Source organism: Elgaria multicarinata, chromosome 6 (genome assembly GCF_023053635.1).
Source record: "Elgaria multicarinata webbii isolate HBS135686 ecotype San Diego chromosome 6, rElgMul1.1.pri, whole genome shotgun sequence".
Classification (NCBI taxonomy): domain Eukaryota; kingdom Metazoa; phylum Chordata; class Lepidosauria; order Squamata; family Anguidae; genus Elgaria; species Elgaria multicarinata.
In genome coordinates, this window is record NC_086176.1 from 7,975,009 (window position 1) to 7,996,425 (window position 21,417).

A 21,417-nucleotide genomic window follows, 5' to 3' on the forward strand; every position below is an offset into this window, starting at 1 on the left:
CCCTGGACCCTCTCAGGAAGCAGTCCTAAAGGCAACCCCTCTGCTACAGATTTTCCACATGTGAGAAAGCGGTTCCTCATCTACGTCCTCAGATACCAGCAGCTCCTCCCCAAAACGCACCCACCTCTGGGAATCCTGCCTTCACCACCCTGTTAGCCACAGAGGCAGCTGGAGCCGTCACAGCCTCACCAGGGTGCCAACCTCAGGAAGGGAGTCAGGCCCTGTCAACTGAGCTTCCCCAGGGCCTAGTTTGGACTTGCGCTCACCTCCCAGCAGGACTATTTCAGCCCCCAGTAGCCTCCCAAGCAATGCTGGAGTAACACTGCTACCCGAAAGAGGTTCTGTGGGTTCACCAGACCTTGGCTTTGGGTCCTACAGTGCACTGACTAAGATTCTGGCTTTAGGCTTCCTCTAATGCCAGCCTGGTCAGTCCATGGCTGAGTGGGGCAGCCATCCCCCTCCACCCTGGGCAGTGGATTCTCCGAGAGAGTCCGGTGTGAACACGAAGTTGGCTGGGATCCAGGAAGGAGCAGCGTAGCCTTTCCCACTATTTCCCCTCTCTCGTTTCTCTCTTGCCAAGAAGGACGTTGGCGAGAGACTAAAGCTCCCGTCTCCAAAGTCAGAGTCTCCCAACATGCCAGACCACACATCTTTTTTTAAAACCCTTTTTTAAATTTATTTTAAAAGCTGATCCATTCCCTTCTCCACATCACTTGTTTGAATATTATTGACAATTTTACAAAGCGACACAAGCTGCAGGCTTTTTGTTTCTTTGCATCAAACAAGAAAACAAGAAGAAACCTCAAACAACAACATTGAAAAAATATACAATATATATATATATAGTATCTTGGGGCCTCTGTTGCACCCCATTTGTCATCCCCCCCAAGGTCCCCTCTCACTTCTCTGTATTTCTGCTGCACAGCATGCCAGTCCAGCCTCCCCTTCTTTGTCAGGGTGGGGAACGTAGGCTGGAGATCAAAGAGAGAGGGCCCAGCCCCACTTGAGTTCAAGCAAGCAGCTGGAGAGTTAGGAGGAGCCAGGAATCTGGGGAAAGAGAGGGGCTCCTCCCCTGGGCAACGCTACAGAAAGACGGGGGCCAGAAGTGAGCCCCGCTATGAGGCAAGGTGAAGCAGAACACCTCAAGAGGCAGAATTGTGGGCAGACCAATCTGAGCCGCAGGGCGGATCTATCGCACTGCCACCCTCATGCGCAGCTCCTGATGGTTTCGAAGAGGCTTGCGCTAGAGGACTTCCCGTCAGATGGCACCCTGTGTTAAATGAGTGGAAGGGGAAGGCCCCGATTAGGTTTTCTGCCCCACGCCCCAAAGTGCCGCGTCTCAGGCCCATCTCTGTGCAAACGAGGTCTGGAGAAAGCAGGAGGGAAACGGGGGGAGGAGAAAGGAAAGAAGAAACGCGGGGGCAGGCTGTGCCACCCCCCCCCCCACATACGAGACACACGCAGGACCTCCCTCCGGTTGGTGTCCCCCTCCCCCTGCTCCCTCCACGTGGCTCTAGTAGTGGCAGGGGGCATCGTGCTTGCCCACAATGCGCTGGTCATCAGCTGCATCGCTGCCCGGGCTGCCTGGTGACTCAGAGTCTCTGCTGTCTTCCTCTTCCTCCTCCTCCTCTTCAGCTGCCTCTCTGGCTTTGGACTCCGCACTCTCCGCTGCTCTCTCCTGGCAGCTCTGGTATGACTGTTAGGGTGTGGGGGAGAGAAGGAGGGAGGATGTGGGGAATGAACAAAGCTGAGCTCTCCACTGCGGCTCCATGTGGCCTCTTCCCAGCCCTCCCATTTCTCCCTCAACTCACCTCCATGGGGTTGACGATGATGGTGAGGGCAGAGTCATCCCAGAACATCTCATTCTCCTTGGCCTGGGCACTCCCTTGGCCCTCGGCGGATTCCCCTGGGCACTCGCGCTCACCCCCTCGCCTGTGCAAGGAGTGGATGCGCAGGACGCCCAGGATCACCATCAGGGCCAGGAAGCCCACGCACACCACAATAATGATGGTGGCAGCGCTGGGGACCACTGCAGAAAAGAGAAGGGCGGGCACAAACTTAAGCCTGTCCTAGCTGTTGTCAGTGCCAGCTAAGGAATTGGGGTGTGGCGTTGGTGGGCAACCCCTTCGGCGCATGGGATGCCTACACAACGCAGCTAGGGAATGTTAGACCCTGGGCTTAATGGTCTTATGGGGGAAGGGGGGAGACCTTGAGGCAGCCCATGTGAATCACTTCAGTCGTGAACAACTAACGTCTCTCCCTCCCAACCACCATTTACAACTGCTTCTACCTTTCTGATCCCTGAGAGGAAAATAAATAGTTTGCCAATCCTTACTGAAGAAGAAGAAATACCTTGAGTATGCACAGTGTTGGATTACTTAAGCCATCACTTAAACCAGGGGTTCCCAACCCCCGGACCGGTACTGGTCCGTGGCCTGTTAGGAACTGGGCCACGCAGGTGAGCTGCTTTCACCCCACCCCCACCCCCACCCCAGCGTACCTGGGCCCGGGGCACCATCTCGCCTGCCCAGCCAAAGCGAAGCCAGGATGCTGGGGTGGGGGTGGGGCGGCTTTGGAATGGCACGCCCGGCCAGAAGCCACTCTGGGAGAGCAACTTCCGGGCGTGCCGTTCCAAAGCCGCCTGCCTGCTCCAGCGTCATGGCTTCGCTTCAGCTGGGCGCCCACCCAGCCGAAGCAAAGCCAGGACGCTGGAGGGGGGGCAGGGGGGGCTTCCCAAAACCATCCCCTCACCCACCCACCCTGGTCCGTGGAAAAATTGTCTTCCACAAAACCGGTCCCTGGTGCCAAAAAGGTTGGGAACCACTGACTTAAACCATCATGAAAACAGGGTTAAAATGGAGTTTGCTTCAGCAGCCCTAATATTAAAGACATTCACTTGGGAATAACCACGATCCTGTTATAGAGTTTATATATTTTTAAAGTAGAAATAATAAAATGAGCACCGCTACCCGTGGGCGTGCTCAGATGGCTGCCCCTTAACTATAAAATGTTAAGAACATAAATAAGAACATAAGAGCCATGCTGGATCAGACCAGTGTTAACACACTGACCAGGGACCCACAAGCAGGACACGAGTGCAACAGCATCCCTCCCATATTCCCCAGCAACTGGTGTACATAGATATACTGCCTCTGATACTAGAGGTGGCACAAGAAGAAGGAAAGGATGCTGTGGTGAGCCGTGTCAACCTCTGTGGGCCATGGCATATGCCCATTTGCCACAGCCCCAATCAATTGCTGCTCTTTGGGTTGTCCTGGCAGTGTGGTGCCGTGGGGAGCCCTGCATCACAGCCCAGAGGTCCAGCCACTGGAGGAGGGACTCCCAAGTATCCTGGGACCTACCATTCAGGGCTGGCGCTACCATAGAGGCCACTCAGGCGGCCGCCTAGAGCGCCAAGGTAAGGGGGGAGCTGAACACCGCACCCGGAAGCGTCCTGGCTTTGCTTCAGCTGGGTGGGCGCCCAGCCGGAGCAAAGCCAGGACGCTGGGGGGGTGGTCGGGCGGCTTCGGAACGGCACGCCCGGAAGTTGCTCTCCCAGAGCAGCTTCCAGCCGGGCATGCCGTTCCAGGTGAGCTGCTTTCACCCACCCACCCCCACTCCCAAGGGGCGAAGCCACCCCCCACCCCAGAATTCTGGCTTCACTTCGGCTGGGGGGGCCCCCCAGCCGAAGAGAAGCCAGGATGCTGTGGGGGCGGGCGGGCGGGCGGCTTCGGAACGGCGCGCCCGGAAGTTGCTCTCCCAGAGCGGCTTCCGGCCGGGCGTGCTGTTCCAAAGCCCGCCGGCCCCACCCCCCCAGCGTCCTGGCTTCGCTTCGGCTGGGGGGCCCCCCCAGCCGAAGTGAAGCCAGAATTCTGGGGTGGGGGGTGGCTTCGCCCCTTGGGAGTGGGGGTGGGTGAAAGCAGCTCACCTGCCTAGGGCACAAAATAGTCTGGCCTGGCCCTGCTACCATTCCAGGATGCGGAACTGGCCCGTGACTGAGATGTGTTTTGAGTAGGAGTAGACCACGGAAAACAGGTCTATCAACAGCCATTAACTATGAGAGCTAAATGGAACTTACAGGTTCAGAGGCAGTATAGTTCCAAACAAGAGTTGGGAGGGCTATGCACGTTTCCTGCTTCTTGGAAAGCAGGCTGGCCATCATTAAAGAGATCGCGGGGCAAGATGGAGTCTGGATTAGATTTAGCAAAGCACGTCTCACTACTATTCTGCTCTTCAGATGTTTTCTGTTTGCAGATGCCACCTCACACGTTCAGAGTATCCCAACAGACCTTTTTCCTGACTACTGAAGGAGCTGTCTTATCAGCTCTCATTGCAACAGTCCCTGGATTCCCCCTTTATGTATTTCTTTATATTGCCGTTTTGTCCTTTCCTGAAAGCTCAAGCATATTAAAAACAGATTAGTTGCTCGGGAAAGGGCACAAAGCCATTTAGGGCTTTGCAAGTAAAAATAGCATCTTAAATCTTCGGATTCCCTGCTGAGGGAAATATGACAAGCTACCTCACTGATAGCATTTAGCTGAAAACCTCATTGTTTAAGAAAGCTTATCTGGTTGTCAGTAGTGAAAGCGTGAAGACAGCTATACTATCCAAAGAGAACTCACGGCAGTCCCTTGGTATCATTTCAGTCTGAATGATAGGCAGGCCTCCGGGCGAACCAAACACTGGCTCAGCCATAAGTCTTGATCTTTACCCCATACTTCAATCAGGTTGACTGCCATTGTTTTAGGCACACATATACGTGTATCTATTCATTCATCATACACACACACAAAGCCACATCCTAGATCCATCTCAGTATTGTCTACAGCGACAGACAGCCTGACCCTGGAGAGGAGAAGTTCATTTGGACCGAACAAAGTGAGGGCAATTACAGGGGCCTCCCTGCCGTAAAGACATTTCCTCTATCTTCACACCACATTCTATAGATCAGGCAATTATACCCTGCACAGACTTTAGCCTTCAAGGACACCCCACCCAGAGAGCACTGCAATAGTTAAGCCTTGAGATATGAAGGTCTGCGCAACAATTGCTAGGCCCAAAACTGAAGAAAACTCACAGCCTCCACACCAGGTGATTTCGGTGTAAAGAGAGCTTTCTGGGCAAAAACTCACTGAAGAGGCTTTTCCAGTCTTCTCTCTCCTTGCCACAGGATCTGAAGATTGATTATAACTGGTTCAATTTTGCCCACGTGTATTCTGAATGCAGTATTTGTCTCTCCCTGGGATCTGGGCAGATTGGCGGTGGCACGGAAGACCAAAACCGAGAATATTTTGCAAACAGCCCTGCTCATTTGCCCTCTCCATTCTGTTCCATTTCTTTCCCACAAGGCGAATAAGAATCTCCTCCCCTATGGCCCCTTCTCTGATTAGAGAATGGCCCCAATCCAAGAGAGTAGCCCGTCCCTTCCTGTGGCTGCTTTGAAGAAAAGAAAATAGGTTGCCAGAGCCACCTGTTTGGGGTCCTAAAACTGTGTGTGCCATCCCACCCTTTCTCATCACCATTTCACAGTCTGTGCGTCGGGAAGCAAACGATACATACTGGAGTTACGGTGCACATTAGCCAGGCTGTGGCCAGAGAGTTCTGGTGGCAGATGGTGGCCTCGATGCATGAACTGCTGGGCACTCATAACGTGGTTGGGGTGAGCGGCACGGTTCATGTTATGAAGCACGTTCACCTGCAAAGAGAAATTCGCACTCCGAACTCAAGCCACTTGACTTCAGAATGGCCCCACGGATTTCAGCCGGAGCCACAATCGCAAGAGTTTTGAATTTCGCGCAGGTCTCTTGGGACAGACGTACCTCGACAGTAAACTCATTGCTGGAGTAGCGCCCATTCATCTCGGTGCAAGACAGACGGAACTTCCTCTCATAAAGGGCAGCACCACGACGGATGCAATATGAGACCTGGCGAAGGATCTCTTCATACACGGCAATACTCTCCACGCCTACAAATGGGGAAAGGGACATGAAAACTGGGGGTCGGGGGGAGAGGGAAAGGGTGCCAAGCCGGCTGAACTCAGCCCTGGTTATGGGGACACAAATTGACCCTGGGTATAAATCAACTTTACATGCAAATGCAGCTCATAAAAGCTGCTGCTTAACCTTTCCCTTGCCCTGATGTTTCCCACTCTGGCCCCACTGCCACTTTCTCATTGAAAGGTCCCAGACATGTTCCAGACCGCACAAACTAGCCTCTGGAATCCTGGGGCAGGGAAGGAGCCCTGGGGGAGACGCAACGGGTGGGGAGGATTTAAGCACTGCCCCCACTGCAAACCACTCCAAATCACCCACTTCCCCTGCCCTTTTATAGCGGCCTCCATCACCTATGTTTGCATGTCAGGTTTATTGAGATAAATCATGTTGACAGGCCGAGAGTGGGCTTAAATCAACGGCCTGGTTCAGACAACACACTAAACCATGCTGCTTAACCACAAAATGGTTAAGGGAATGCATTAACCTTAATGCATTCCTTTATTTATTTATTTATTTATTTATTTATAGTATTTATATCCCGCCCTATATCACTAAGATCTCAGGGCGGCGTACAGATAAAAACATACAGTATGAAACAATAAATATACACTGTTAAAAACAAATTAAACCATGATCCAAGTTAAAACAATATATTATTTAAAAGCAATAGATGCAGTTAAAACAGTTAAAACAATGTGCCAGTGAGTTTAACTATCAAAGGAAAGCCATGTTTTTACTTGGCGTCAAAATGCAATCAATGTTGGCGCCAATTGGGCCTCCAAGGGGAGGGCATTCCACAGTCGGGGTGCCACCACAGAGAAGCCCTCTCCCTTGTCCCATCATAATGTATATGTTGCATTGGTGGGATGTGGAGAGGGGCTCCTCCAACAGATCTAAGGTCTCGGGCAGGCATATATAAGGAGAGGCGCTCTCTCAAGTATCGAGGTCCTAAGCTGTTTAGGGCTTTAAACGTCATTACCAGCACCTTGAATTTTGACCGGAAGCATATAGGCAGCCAGTGCAGCTCCTTTAAGACCGGTGTTATGTAGGCTTTGTAAGATGTACCCGCCAGCAGTCTAGCTGCTGCATTTTGCACTAGCTGCAATTTCCGCGTCATCTTCAAAGGCAGCCCCACTTAGAGTGCATTGCAGTAGTCTAATCGGGAAGTTACCAGTGCATGCACTACCGTGGCTAGGTTGTCCCTGTCCAGGAAAGGCCGCAGCTGGCAGATCAGCTGAAGCTGACCCCAAGCACTCTGTGCCACCTCCAGTGACAATGATGGATCAAGGAGTACTCCCAAGCTACGTACCTGCTTCTTCAGAGGGAGCGCCACCTCATCCAGAACAGGCCGCTTACCCAATTCCCGGATTCGGGAACCACCAACCCACAGAGCTTCCGTCTTATCCGGATTTAGCTTCAGTTTATTGGCCCTCATCCAGCCCATTACAGCTTCCAGGCACTGGTCCAGCCCCAGCTGACTCCGACGACAAGGAGAAGTAGAGCAGTGTATCATCAGCATACTGATGGCACCCAACCCCAACCCCATTTTGTGGTTAAGCAGCATGGTTTAGCGTGTTGTCTGAACCAAGCCAATAGGAGGCCGAAGAGCTTCTGGTGTTTCAACTTGAGTGGTTCGTGGATTCTTTTTCCTGCCAACCCTAATGGCATGTGTGCACAGGGGCAACTGAGCCTTCTGTTTTCTTAGATGTGCCATGCCAACCCACAAGGCATCCGAAGAGGGTGCTTCTCTCTGGCAGCCCACCTGGTTTTGGTGCTCGGCTGAGAGAGGATGGACAAGCCCCCTCATCACCGGCATACAACTCCTTGTCTCTTGTGGCGACCAGGCTGGGACTTAAAGACCAGGCTGCTTTAATGCCCCCAAACATTTCGAAAATACTTTCCTCAGGAATGCTACAATTTAATAGGTAACAATGTAGATATTAAATATATAGCCAATGAATCCAAAGAAAATAGCCAAATAGCCAATATCAAAACCAAACCCTTATAGCGATAGTACTGAAAATCAAAAAGGACAACGAATATGAAAACCATGCAGAAAAACATACAAATGTGTGAAATAATCAACAGGGATACAAAGAAAACGTTTGTTTGTTTTTTTTTAAAAAAACCTGCCTCATTTTAATGAGACACACTTTGCATAAGACAGTGGCCCCGTTCAGACAACACGCTAAACCAAGCTGCTTAACCACAAAATGGCTAACGTTAGCCATTTTGTGGTTAAGCAGCTTGGTTTAGCGTGTTGTCTGAACGGGGCCTCAGTGTCCGCAACTGTGCTATGTAACCAAATGATTCCAGGGTATAGCTCCAAAGAGACTCAACTAGCCTACTTTGGATGGTTTTCATTATATATGTGTTGCCCCTTTCCCTTTTTAATGTTATTATACGTGTGTGTGTGTGTAGATATATATAATTACTGCTTGCATGTTTTAATAATATTTACCTATGGGATATGTCTAACCGTGGTGCCCCTGAGGAAGACACTGAGCTAGCGAGCCTCAAGGAGACGTAGGAACTAGTGATGCAGGTGGGGGTTCGAGGCCAAAGGGAGAAAAGACTCAGGGTTTAAACAGTGGGAAGTCATCAAAGGGTTCAGAGCGGTGGAGCCAGAGGAGTGGAATAAAACTGAAAGTATGGCAAAGAGTTTGTGTTAGATACAATAGGGGTGGGGAGTGAGTGCTTCGAGGAAAGGTGTTCTGTGGTCGGAGTGACGAAAGAGGCAAATTATTTTGGTAGCAGAGTTTGGGGAAGAAGTGAAGGGACTGAAATTAGTTGATGAGTGCTAATTCTCCACTAAGCAAGAGAAGGGTTCTCTTGCATGGTGGCAGGAATCGTTTTCCATACCAGTTCTAGATACCACAAAAGTATCTAGTTGGGCAGAGGAATTCACTACCTCCCCAAGGATTTCACTAAGAACAAGGCAAGAGCCTACTCATGTCCAAGGCAGCAGGAGCTCTTACAACTAAGAGCTTTATCACACCTACTTTTTTTGCTCCGCTTTGAGTCTGCAATTTCCCCCTCCGTTTCCTTTAGCAAGTCCAGTACCGGGCACTTTCACGTCTGTGTGTTGTTGCGCTATTTCAGCTCGTGTATCTTTTCACCTATATTGCTACTCGGCTGGTGAAATCTCCCGCCCTGCCCCCTACGTTCTCCTTCCCCCTGCAAATATATAATTTCTGCACAAATACAATAGTATGGCAGCCTGAAACTGGGCAATTATGGTAAAACAACACACAATGCTTTCCCCTAAGATCATATTAAACAATATAAGTGAAGAGAAAGTATTACAATTCGTTTTTGGAGAAGTTTGAGGTCAATGTTGGCATGGCAACGGGAAGCCGACATTGTTCTGGTCTGGAAACCTAGACATGCCTACTCAGGAGTAAGAACCATAGAGTTGAATGGGACCGAGGGGGTGTTTGGGAGCCTTCTCTCTCTCCCCCTTCATGGTTGAGCAGTTGAGCGGGGACCACCCTTCGACACACACGTCGCCAACAAAAAATGGGATGGGCCGATATAGCACAAGGACAGCAATACACGGGACGGAGGAGCAGCTTTATTGCGCACGGAGGGGGGGAAACGGGCTTTCCCCACTCCAAAATAAGACAGAAAAGGGAGGGGAAGAGGTGAGATGAGCGCAGGACAGGGACGACGTCATGTGAGTATCGTGCTGCAAAAACGCATCCAGGCACGGCGAGAGTGTGATAAATCGCTAGTATGATGGAGCTCTAAGAATCAAAACTTTGAGTCACTGTAGCCTAAATGCTACATACGGAAAGAAGCCTTCTGCAGTCTGTATAAACCACACAAACTTATATACAATGTGCTCCATTTTCTGACATTGTTGGCCAGCTTTCAAACCTAACCCTTGCAACATTGCAGGTTAGAAACTTGCTTTCTAAAAAAAAAACAATTGAAGCTGAGATTCTCAAGATGCTAAATTCTACATCCAATACCAAATGCGTTTTTTTCTGCACTTCCATGGACCTACTAATAAACACTGAAAGAAAAGTAAAGAAGCTCAAGAGCCATCAAAAGCATGGGGCTAGATTTGATGATGGCACCTGGTGGGCACACAGGTGCCCGTGCTAACCCTCCCCCTCCACACACAGGCCCCTTTGTGGCTTTACCTTCCAACTGTCTTCCCAGGTGCTATTCCCTTAACCAGAAGTCACTTCCAGTATCAGAGCTCAGCTAAGGAGAAAAACACCGGCAGAGGTAGACTATAAGGAGGTAAAATGCAGGCAGGAGAAGTACACACACTCCACCTGCATAGCCCTTTTGCTGTTAAATTCTGAGGGACCCACCCCTGTTTCTATGTGATCGGGGCAGATATGGCTTTAACACATGGATCGGCTGCAAATATATGAACGCCATCAGTTGGGTGAACAGGACTCTATAGTGCCAAGGATTCTAGCATTTCTGGATAGTGCAGGTTGGAGATGGATGGTGTCAGAAAAGGAAGAGGTGCCCAGAAGGTGCCCACCTGTGACAGTGAGATAGGCAGAGGTGTTGATGAGCTCCAGGCCTCGCTGCTGCAGAGAGGCTCCATCCAAGAGCAGATATTCTCTCTCAGGATCCAGTTCCTCTCCAACCAGGGAGATCTCGCAACCATCCAGATTGTGAACAATCTCATCTGACATCCGTGTATCTGCCACTGCAAGGAAGAGAAAATAGGGCGCCTATGAGGGAAGGTAATACAAGCAACATCTCACTGGTTCATTTGTTACATCCACACCCCACCCTTCTTCCAATTTGCTCAGAGCAATATTCTAGCTTCACAACAAGCCTGAGGGGCAGTTTGCATTTTTTTTTGTATTAGCCAAAGGCCAGGATAAAATGCCTCAGCATCAAGATGCACATTTGCCTAACGATTGCACGTCGCTAACAGAGACATGACTAATTGAATGAAAACCTTGTAACTACATTTCTCGAATTTTATCAGCAGATAAAGCAAAACATGTTACTTTTAAAATACAATCCTATCTTTGTGTCAGAGCACTCTGTAATTTCCAAAGCTCTACTGGGCTCCTGCCAGCGCAACAGAAGTGTAGGAGTGGTCTTTGCTGCTCTGCCTCTGCAGTCATTTTTTTTCCTTCCCCACCCCTGTAAAATTTCCCTCCCATTGTAAGAATTTAGACCAAGGCTGGGTTAAAGTTCTCCCTGTGGTGGGGGCTGGGAGGGCTTTAGATCATAGAATTATAGAATAGTAGAGTTGGAAGGTGCCTACAAGGCCATCAAGTCCAACCCCCTGCTCAATGCAGGAATCCATCCTAAAGCATCCCTGACAGATGGTTGTCCAGCTGCCTCTTGAAGGCCTCTAGTGTGGGAGAGCCCACAACCTCCCTAGGTAACTGATTCCATTGTTGTACTGCTCTAACAGTCAGGAAGTTTTTCCTGATGTCCAGACGGAATCTGGCTTCCTTTAACTTGAGCCCATTATTCCGTATCCTGAACTCTGGGAGGATCGAGAAGAGATCCTGGCTCTCCTCTGTGTGACAACCTTTTAAGTATTTGAAGAGTGCTATCATGTCACCCCTCAATTGCCTCTTCTCCAGGCTAACCATGCCCAGGTCTTTCAGTCTCTCTTCATAGGGCTTTGTTTCCAGACTCCTTATCATCCTGGTTGCCCTCCTCTGAACACGCTCCAGCTTGTCTGCGTCCTTCTTGAATTGTGGAGCCCAGAACTGGACGCAATACTCTAGATGAGGCCTAACCAGGGCCAAATAGAGAGGAACCAATACCTCACATGATTTGGAAGCTATACTTCAATTAATGCAGTCCAAAATAGCATTTGCCTTTTTTGCAGCCATGTCGCACTGTTGGCTCACATTCAGCTTGTGATCTACAACAATTCCAAGATCCTTCTCGTTTGTAGTATTGCTGAGCCAAGTATCCCCCATCTTGTAACTGTGCAGGGCCTTCCCCACTCCACCCACCTCACAACAATGATATTCCCCTTTTTCCTCCTCTCAGACGTCAGAGCTCTGACGTCAAGAGAGGTGAGGGACATGGATTTTTTTCTTCAGGTAGGGAGGCTCTGAGAGGAGGAGGGCCATGTAAGCCACCTTGAGTTCCTGGCAAGAGGGGGAAAGCAAGATATAAATGTAATAATAAATTACATGAAATAAATAAATCTCCTCCTCTGAGATCAGAGTTCCATCTATCCTAAAGATTCTGGGATGCTACTTCGGGGACCGTAGGACTTCTCTGCCCAATTTACTAATGCACCCAAATAGCCAAGCACAGGTTTAGCTACAATCCATTGCTGCACAGTCCATTCCAAACACTCGTCACACTCATTTTCTACACACAGAGATCCATTGCTATATCAGAAAAATAATACACTTGATGTGCGAATAGCGGAGTGTCTACTTCACACAAAAGTACAGAGAGCTACGCTAGTTCTTTTCCAAGACGTTCCCAGTTCAGATCTCACCATAGAAGTGCATTGGGTGGTCTGAGACAAGTAAATCACTCTCAAATTTACCTCCACCTTGACACGCACCATCTGCAATCTGGGGACAACAGTCTTTTAACTTGCTGTTTTAAATCTGTATTTTAAAGCTCTGCATTGCTGCTTGGTTTTATTCTGGTTGTACTTTTATATTGTGGCTTAAGTTTTATACTTATGTTGTATTTTATGGTTTTAATTTTTGTGAACCGCCCGGAGAGCTTCATTTATTGAGCTTTATGGAAATGCAGTAAGTAAATAAATAAATAAAATAATAATTCTTTCAAGCCTGTTGCAAAGATCACTGTGATAAGAAATGCAAAATGCACGAAGCATCAGCATACGCATTTGTTTCACAGGACATTGGTCAAAACGCTTTGCGGCAGGGTCTTGCTATTTACTGTGTTATCTGTACAGCACCATGTACATTGATGGTGCTATATAAATAAATAATAATAATAATAATAATAATCTTTCTGACATGAAAATTAATCTCCCTTAGAGTTACCTGCTTCTTCCCTCTCCTTGGTGGCTTCCCTCAGGGTCTTCAGTTTAAATGACTGCTAATTTTAAATCTCTCCATGCTTTCGCCCTGGCCGGCCTCTTCTCTCACCCATCTCCTCACGCTCCTTCCTACTTTTTACACCAGTTGATTAAGGGTCACATCCTCCCTATTGCCTCTTTCCCACCTCCGTTTCTCTCGCTGCTCCTTCGGATAAAGGAAGCAAATGCAATAGACAGCAGGTTGCTCAGCTGTGAGGTTGGAACAGCTTTCAGAAGGGAAATGACAGCCTTGCGCACAAGTGAATCATACACTGCCTCAGCCTCGTCCCCATCTCCCCATGCTGCAGATGGGCTCCCCAGTTTTGTACACACATGCAGACATTTATTCATGCACTCATTGTCAGGACATAAAGTGAAAAACCGCTCCAGGGACTGAAGAACGGCTGGGAGACATTGCAGGGCAGCCGTTCGTCACCGTGCACAGCGTACTTCCACTTCACAATTGCAGAATCGTTGTTGTTTTTCATAATGGGTACATTTGAGTTGAGCACAGCGTGTTCTAAAAATATTTCATCTGTCTTTGTCCTTATTTTTGGAATGCACACTCATTCCACATTTGCCTCTCTTCAAATGTCTCATCTCTTCTCCCAAGATCTTAACTAATGCGTCTCCTAGCTGCTGCCTCTTTTGCCCTTCTCTCTCTTTCCCTTCCCACTTTCTCATGTTATTCCTGGCCTTCCAGGGCAAAGCTTCCCAACAGACCTAGGCTGGTGGAGTCAGACCACGAGATGAGTCCTGTTGGATCAGACCAAAGGTCCATCTTGTGCAGTAGCTGTTCCCCACAGTGCCCAGCCAGCTCTATCAGCAGAACTGGGAGCAGGACAATTCCCCCTTCTGCCACGCACCCTCAAAACCTGCTCCAGAGGGCTGGGAAACCCTCCAAAGCAGATTTTAGGGTGGCACAAAGGGCAGAAGGAAGGAGAAACTCCTATCATGCTAGGGGATGTCTATTAGCACAACGTTGGACGTAACTCATTGAAGACAATACAGAGCAAACACAATTGGAAGCCATTGATAGCATTATCCTCCCCTTTAAAAGTTGTTTCAGTTGATAATAGCCTCTTCCCAAAGAACAGTAGTTCTCTGAAGGAGGCTTGGGATCGCTTAGCACTCAAACCACAATTCCTAGGATTTTGGGGGGATCTCACATTAACAATAAAACAGGTAAAAGCCAATAGATGCTGCCTTAGGCATGTCTACACCAGCCCTATATCCCGGGATCGTTCCTGTGCATCCAAATGCCACACCGGGGATCCCGGGAGCAGGCAGGGATGATTCCTCCATTTTCCTGGGAGAACCCTTTGGTGTAGAAAGGGCCTTAGATCATGGCTGTCTTGACAGGGACTGTCTTTACAGGATTGCTTTTCTGTACCACACAGAAATTCTGTATTGTTTCTGGTGCAGAATAAACGCAATTATTACTGTCTAAATAATAATAATAATAATAATAATAATAATAATAATAATAATAATAATAATATGCATTTCTTTACCACCCAACAGCGGACGCTCCCTGGGTGGCCTACAAAAACCAAAACCATTCAAAGCACAAAACAAGCAGTACAAAAACATGATACAAAATACACATTAAAAACTGATTAAAAACATACCATACATACATGATTAAAACATCTTTAAAACATCCTTAAAACATCCTAAAATTTCACCGGACAGGCCTGCTGGAATAGATCAGTCTTTATTGCTTTTTTAAATTCTAAAAGACTGTCAAGTTGATGAATTTCCTCCAGCAGGCCATTCCACAGTCTGGAAGCAACACAGTCTGTTACCCAGAGGTCTGGGTCCTCTGGGTAACAGTTGTTAATCTAGTTTGTGCTAGCTGAAATAGATTCTTCCCAGAGGACCTGAGTGTGTGAGGCAGATTGTACGGGAGAAGGTGATCCCACAGGTAGCCTGGACCCAAACCATGTAGGGCTTTAAAGGTAATAACCAACTCTTTATACTTTGCCCAGAAACTAATCGGCAGCCAGTGAAGAGGTTTTAAAACTGGTGTAATGTGGTCACCTCTAGGTGTACCAGTGACCAGCCTGGCTGCCATATTTTGGACTAATTGAAGTTTCCAGACAAAGTAATATGTTAAATGGCATCAGATTAGGGATGTACAGATTTGGTAAAATCAGTTCTGCCTGTGTTTCACAGATTGTCACGTTCTGTCATCCAATTAGATTTGTACCAATTTCATGAATTTGCACAAATTCGCAAAAATGTGCAAAAAAAACCATGTGCATTTTCGTGCTTTAGTTTTTAGAGGAAATTAGCATTTTCAGTCAATGTCCCCCACATTTTACATATTTTTATTTGACATATTTTTCTATGAATAAATTTGCATCAAAATCCAAAAAGTAAAAATGACCAAAAAATAAAACCACAAGTCCACGAAATCTGCGTGACTCAGGAAAAAGCTGGTCTTCGCGGGTCAGAGCCATAGAAATCCAAACTCATTTGATTCCATTGCAAATCTCTCCAACATCCCTACCTCAGTCATGGCTCGCTGGCAGCAAATATGAGCAAATATGGCCCGGCACTGATGCATCAAGGCTGCATTTTTCCATGACAGTCCTGTTCTGAGCTCTCAGTCTGTGGCTTTGCAACAAAAGTAAGCAATTGCTGCCGCTGCAGCTTCATTCACAGTCGCTCTCTTAACGCCCAAGACCACAGGCACGGCTGAAGGCTGCATCTGCACACAGCAGGCCCGAAGGCTCTCCCGTTTGCTCCACAGCAGGAGCCTGATGGCTGCTCACTCAGCAGCCAAGAGAGGGGTGGGCCTTTAAGGACGAGGGTGGAGCCTATGCCAGCTGAGCTGCTCATATAGCTGAGCCTCAACTCTGGCCATGCAGTGGCTGGTGTTGGTTGCTGCTGCAGGCCATTGCCATCCAGCCAGCTGCACCACCGGGGCCCACACAAGGGAGTGGCACAGGACTGCAGCTCTAGAGTTGCATTCCACACCAGTTAGCCACCCAGTCACCCCTCAAGTCATGTGCATCAGGAAGTGAGAGAACAGAGGCTACACACCAGGCCAGCCCTGAAGCAAGCCATCCAAGTGAGGAGGGTACCCAGGGAAGAAGTAACATGGAGGGCAGAGGTTCCACCCATCAGGCTCTGTGTATCCATACACATGAAAGAGAGGCGGAGGAAGAAGGGGTGTGTCAACAGCAAAAGGCACCAGAAACAGCTGATGAACTGCAAGTAGAGTAAGTGATGCATTGTTTAAAATGAACATTTTCCACTCCTTTTGCCCCATGGTCTCTGACCACAGTCCACTTGTCTGGCTTGAGCTTAAGAATTAGTTTGGCTTGTTTGATCTCAAGTGAGCACATCTGTAGCAACGACATGGATTTTGCTCCTGTAGTGCTTTTGGATTTTGTTTGTCTTGGAGGGAACAGTTTGTAACTGCAAGTCTGCAAAATTTGCAATGCAATTCCAAAGTGTTTCACTGAAAGCTCAATTTCAGTGCATCATGTCTCTCACCAGTGCTCCTGATGGCACATCTTTGTTAAAGTTTATATTTGATATTAGATGCTTCAGAAAGATCCTAGCTTGTACAAAACGTATATGTTCAGTTGTAGTAATTCTAAAAGAAGATGTAACTTCTCCATGTAGGGAAATATTGCATTCTAACCTTCATGGAGCAGGATTACAGCCTTGATATCTTGTCATATCTCTAAGTTATATATTCACACAAAAAATTAAAAAGTGGAATTCTGAAGTGTGTATTGTTTTCCTTTGACAATAAGGTTTGTGAACCGCCCAAAGAGCTTCGGCTATTGGGCGGTATAGAAATGTTATAAATAAATAATAAATAAATAAATTGTTAGTCAAGACTTGCTCTGGATTTAAAGGGTGGAGCCAAAGAGGGAATGCTGTACTTTGATTAAGGGCAAATGGGCCACTGATACCCTGGTGCCCAAGGGCCCATAAAAACATGGAGCCAGCCCTGGCCTCAGGGGATTTTTGTTCACATAAGCAGTGTTGGGAAGGAAACGTTCACCCAGGAGCAGATGGGTGGAGGGTGACACTTTCTCCTTCTAGGGAGATCGTCCTCAGCTTCTGCTCCTTGGGCTGTGCCTTCTCCTGCTCCTCTGCCATAGCATCTGTGTTAGAATACACAACTCACCTGTGCCGTGCCAGCTCTCATCTTTCTTGGCCTCCACTTGATGTGAAATGGAGCAAGAAATCTGGAGATCGGGAAAGAGAGGGACTCCCTCAGGGCCTTCGAAGTCAGAGGCAGGCCGGGCAAAGTGAGAACTGCCACTCAGAGAGATTTGAGGTGCATCGGGCTGAAGCACGACCACATAACCTTCCACATCTGGGATGGAGACACAGGATTCCTCACTGAAGCATCTAGTGGAAGAAGGGATGAAGAATCACCCAACCTTGGAGAAGGCAGGCCCCTTTTCTAACTGTGCATCAAGGAACAAATTCATGAAAGGGGTGTGCGTGCGCGTCTTTTACGACAATTTATATCCAACCCCTCCCATTGCTCTGGGCAGGACTGAAGGCAAACGAGACGGGGCTAAAAGACCCCAAAATCACAGCACAGTTTAGCGTAAAGCTCTCGTTGCCAGCAACTAGACCTTAGGGGAGGCATTTTCACCTTTGTGGCCGGGAGACCACAAAGTGATTGGTGGCTGAGGGAAAGGGATGTGGCCTTCTGTGGTCCTCCAGGGCAGTGGATCGGGACCCCTAGAATGCCAAATTTGGCCCCCAGGCCTGAGGTTTTGCACCCTACTACACAGTTTCTAGTTTTCCCTGCAGGCCGAACAGCAACTTTGGAAGGATGATTTAGATCAGGAAAATAGTAAGTGGAGGGAAAGGTTTAAGCATCTCTGTGCTACTCACACAATCCAATTCTCCCCCCTACTCCGGCATCCGCTTTGAACTTTAAAAAACTCACCATATATACAAAGGTGTTTTTTTTTTTTTAAAAAAAAAAACTTTTATTTTATTTATTTATTTATTGCATTTATATACCGCTCCCATAGCCAGGGCTCTCTGGGCGGTTTATTTATTTATTTATTTAAAATGTTTATATCCCGCCCTATATCAATAAGATCTCAGGGCAGCATACGTTTTAAAAAGTTGGAGATCCAATAAGGTATCTCCCAGAATTTCAATAGTTTGGCAAGTCACTAACTGTTTCAGCCTTGGAATATGGGGATAATAATTCTTACCTACTTTACAAAATAAGTAAACATTACAACAAGACTGTGTGACTCTGTAATAATTAATTCATCAGTCCTCTGGACCAACAAGGAATAGTTGCATAGAGCAAAGGAAGGAAATTGCATTTAGCTTTGCCTCCGTCCTCCCTTTCTCTGCTGCAGGAGAGGAGAGCTTTATTTGTATGGTGGGACAGATGACACACCCACACTCACACCCACTGAGAGAGACACATCAGCAGGCTGGGGGAGCTATGGGGAACTCCTCAAGTGTAGAGTGACCCTATGAAAAGGAGGACAGGGCTCCTGTATCTTTAAAAGTTGCATAGAAAAGGGAATTTCAGCAGGTGTCATTTGTATATATGGGAAACCTTGTGAAATTCCCTCTTCATCACAACAGTTAAAGCTGCAGGTGCCCTGCCCTCTTTTAAATCTGGTCACTCTAGTATAGCTCCTGCAGCTTTAACTGTGGTGATGAAGAGGGAGTTTCACCAGGCTCTCCATATATACAAAGGACACCTGCTGAACTTCCTTTTTCCATGCAACTGTTAAAGATACAGGAGCCCTGTCCTCCTTTTCATAGGGTCACCCTACACAAGTGGGCACCTTGGACAGGATGTGGGCTTTCCGGGAAGAATACAAGGAGGGCAAGGCACTTAGCAGGCCGTTCACTCTCCCAACTGGGAGATGGCAAATCCTTGCTGCTATCTCTAGTTGGGAGGGGGGAGCAGTTCGTAGGGGCACTCCTACTGTTATCTCCCATCACGGACCATGTAGGGGTGGGGATTCCTCTCCCTGCCAGCCCCCAGGGGAGGGGCTAGGGGAGGAGGCCCCCAAGGACCAGAGAGTCACTCTACTGCTTCTGCATTACTGACATTGGCATTGTCCGCTCCTGGTTTTGCCTCTGTAAAGCAACATGCTTGCCACTGCTACTGTACAAATAAACGAAATAGTAATTTGTACGGCAGAATCGTTTCTGCCCCCAAATGTAAGAGGAACAGCAACACGCCGATTATAACACAGGTGGGGTTTTGTTACTCACTTGACAGTAGTGGTAAGCTTGAGGGGTCGGACACCGGGAGTAGCAAAGCGCAGGGAATTCATGTAGGCGACGTGCTGGATTGCATGGTTGAAGGTTTCGACATCGTCGCCCTCCAATGTGAGAAGAGACTGAGAGGGATTCACGTGTACCTGCAGCGAAAGGAGGAGAAAGGCTTTGAGGTTGGTTTTCCCACCAGTCCTAAAGTTAGCAGTCGAGAAACACACAGGAAGACACAAGGAGATTCTGCACTAGGCAGGAGCAGGCACAATCCTGGGAAGCGAAGCCGAGGTGCTAGCCAAGGGAAGGCAGGGTCATGCCGTCAGAGGGCAGGAGGAGGGTGTACCTTCATCCCTTTGCCAAGGCTGTCAAAGTCGCTGTAGTCCAGCCCCTCGCGGCAGGCATAGAGACACTCTATCACCTCCCGGCTCTCAAGGCCGCCGGGGCGCGCAGTGAAGCCAGCCAGGTAACCGTGGAAGTAGTGGTGAATCGGCAGAGGGTCTCCTAAGGGGGATACAGGAGGAGGGATGGTGTGAGAGACAGATGGAGAGAGAGAAGGGGAGGAAGAGAAGAGAACGAAGACAACAGAAAAGGAGGCAGATAATGTGAATGGGAGGAAGGAGACTGAGAAAGACGGAAGGGGAGGGGGGGAAGTCTTGGATGTGCAGCCAGCTGAGAACAGAGAGACCACAGCATAGAGGCCGGAGGGTGGGAGTGAAGTGTGCAGACCCCGTTTTCTCTTTGTGGTTTCAGAGAAGAAGAAAAACCCTTACAAGGCAATCTGGGAAAAGGTAATAGTGAAAGGCAAATGGTGGGGCACCTCGAAGGTAACGCTGGTTTTAACTCGACTTCTCTCATAAACCAGCTCTGATGCAAATGTTAACAGCGTTGTGTCCCAGCCTCAAGCCCTCTCACAAACCACAGAGATTAAACCACCATCCTGCCCAGAAGGAGCTTTATTGCTACATTTTCATGGTCTTCCTAGCAGTGAGGGAAGGGAAAGGGTCGTGGGGAATGTCATGCGTGAAGACGGGGAGTGAGAGCATGCTTGGTGACAAAGAATGCCGTGTACCTTGCCCCAGATCTGTGGAGTTCTCGTTCACTTTTATTTTTTCTTTGTTTCTCTCCTCTGCAAAAGAAAATGCAATTTCAGAGCATTGAACAAGAGTCTGTCTTTGCAAAGTGCCTGTGAGCTAAGGAGGCCTGCACCCCTGGGGTTCTCATGCCAGGGGGTTTTCTTTCACATACACAACTTTCACATACACATACAGGAAGCCAGATTCCGGCTGGACATCAGGAAAAACTTTCTGACTGTTAGAGCAATACGACAATGGAACCAGTTACCAAGGAAGGTCGTGGGCTCTCCCACACTAGAGGCCTTCAAGAGGCAGCTGGACAGCCATCTGTCAGGGATGCTTCAAGATGGATTCCTGCAATGAGCAGGGGGTTGGACTCGATGGCCTTAGAGGCCCCTTCCAACTCTTACTATTCTATGATTCTAACTCTCTGGAGAAGGAGGCAGTCAAACAGTCAGACTCAGAGGCTCCACCTGGGATTTGGGGGATGAGATAGGAGACTTTGCACTACTAAGCTGATGAAGAGGAACTGGGAGGCACTGGAGGGTTGAAGAAAGGGATAATGAAGCCTTTCCAGGGTTCCCCCAGTTCCAAGCTAGGTTTCTGGAACCCTGAAACCCATTCTGGTTAAACTAACAGAACACTGATTGCTCCGACCATCCCATAGCCAGATTATATGAAGATGCCTCTCTAAATCCAGTTCCAAACAATAAATTGAGCCCTCATTGATTGAAACAAGCCTGGCATTCACCAAAAGCTCTGGTCAGCCAGCGCCCATTGGCTTGCTAGACTGGGTGTGAAGCACCCTGGCACTACTGCTGGCAGCATCTCATCCAACTATCCGTTGGAATTGATCCTTCCTTCATAAACATGGGAAGGCCCTGCAGGGAAAAAGCCCCCTCCCCATTTTTTTTCCTGTGACCTGATATAGAAAAAATCAAAATGTGTAGGACAAGGAGAGAAACTGGGAGAAGTTATTGTTCGGAACCCTCCATGAAATTACGTTAGTTGCTTTAGAAAGATACTAGTACAGTGGTTCCCAATTGGTGGTCAGTGGACCCCAGGGGGTCCACGTAACCCACCCAGGGGGTCCGTT

General features: G+C 48.3%; 1 protein-coding gene across 1 annotated transcript in view; it reads right to left on the minus strand.

The window, feature by feature from the left end:
* Positions 1-673: 673 nt before the first annotated feature.
* Positions 674-21,417, minus strand: part of CLSTN3 (calsyntenin 3) — a 50,656-nt gene continuing 29,912 nt past the window's right edge. Inside the window, exons 10-18 of the mRNA XM_063128958.1 lie at positions 20,318-20,374; positions 19,592-19,749; positions 19,249-19,397; positions 17,162-17,388; positions 10,498-10,668; positions 5,820-5,965; positions 5,560-5,695; positions 1,812-2,029; positions 674-1,696 (exon numbers count right to left, since the gene is read on the minus strand). Coding sequence (XP_062985028.1) covers positions 1,514-1,696; positions 1,812-2,029; positions 5,560-5,695; positions 5,820-5,965; positions 10,498-10,668; positions 17,162-17,388; positions 19,249-19,397; positions 19,592-19,749; positions 20,318-20,374 — 1,445 coding nt within the window. The 3' untranslated portion in view covers positions 674-1,513. The remainder of the gene's footprint in view (positions 1,697-1,811; positions 2,030-5,559; positions 5,696-5,819; positions 5,966-10,497; positions 10,669-17,161; positions 17,389-19,248; positions 19,398-19,591; positions 19,750-20,317; positions 20,375-21,417) is intronic.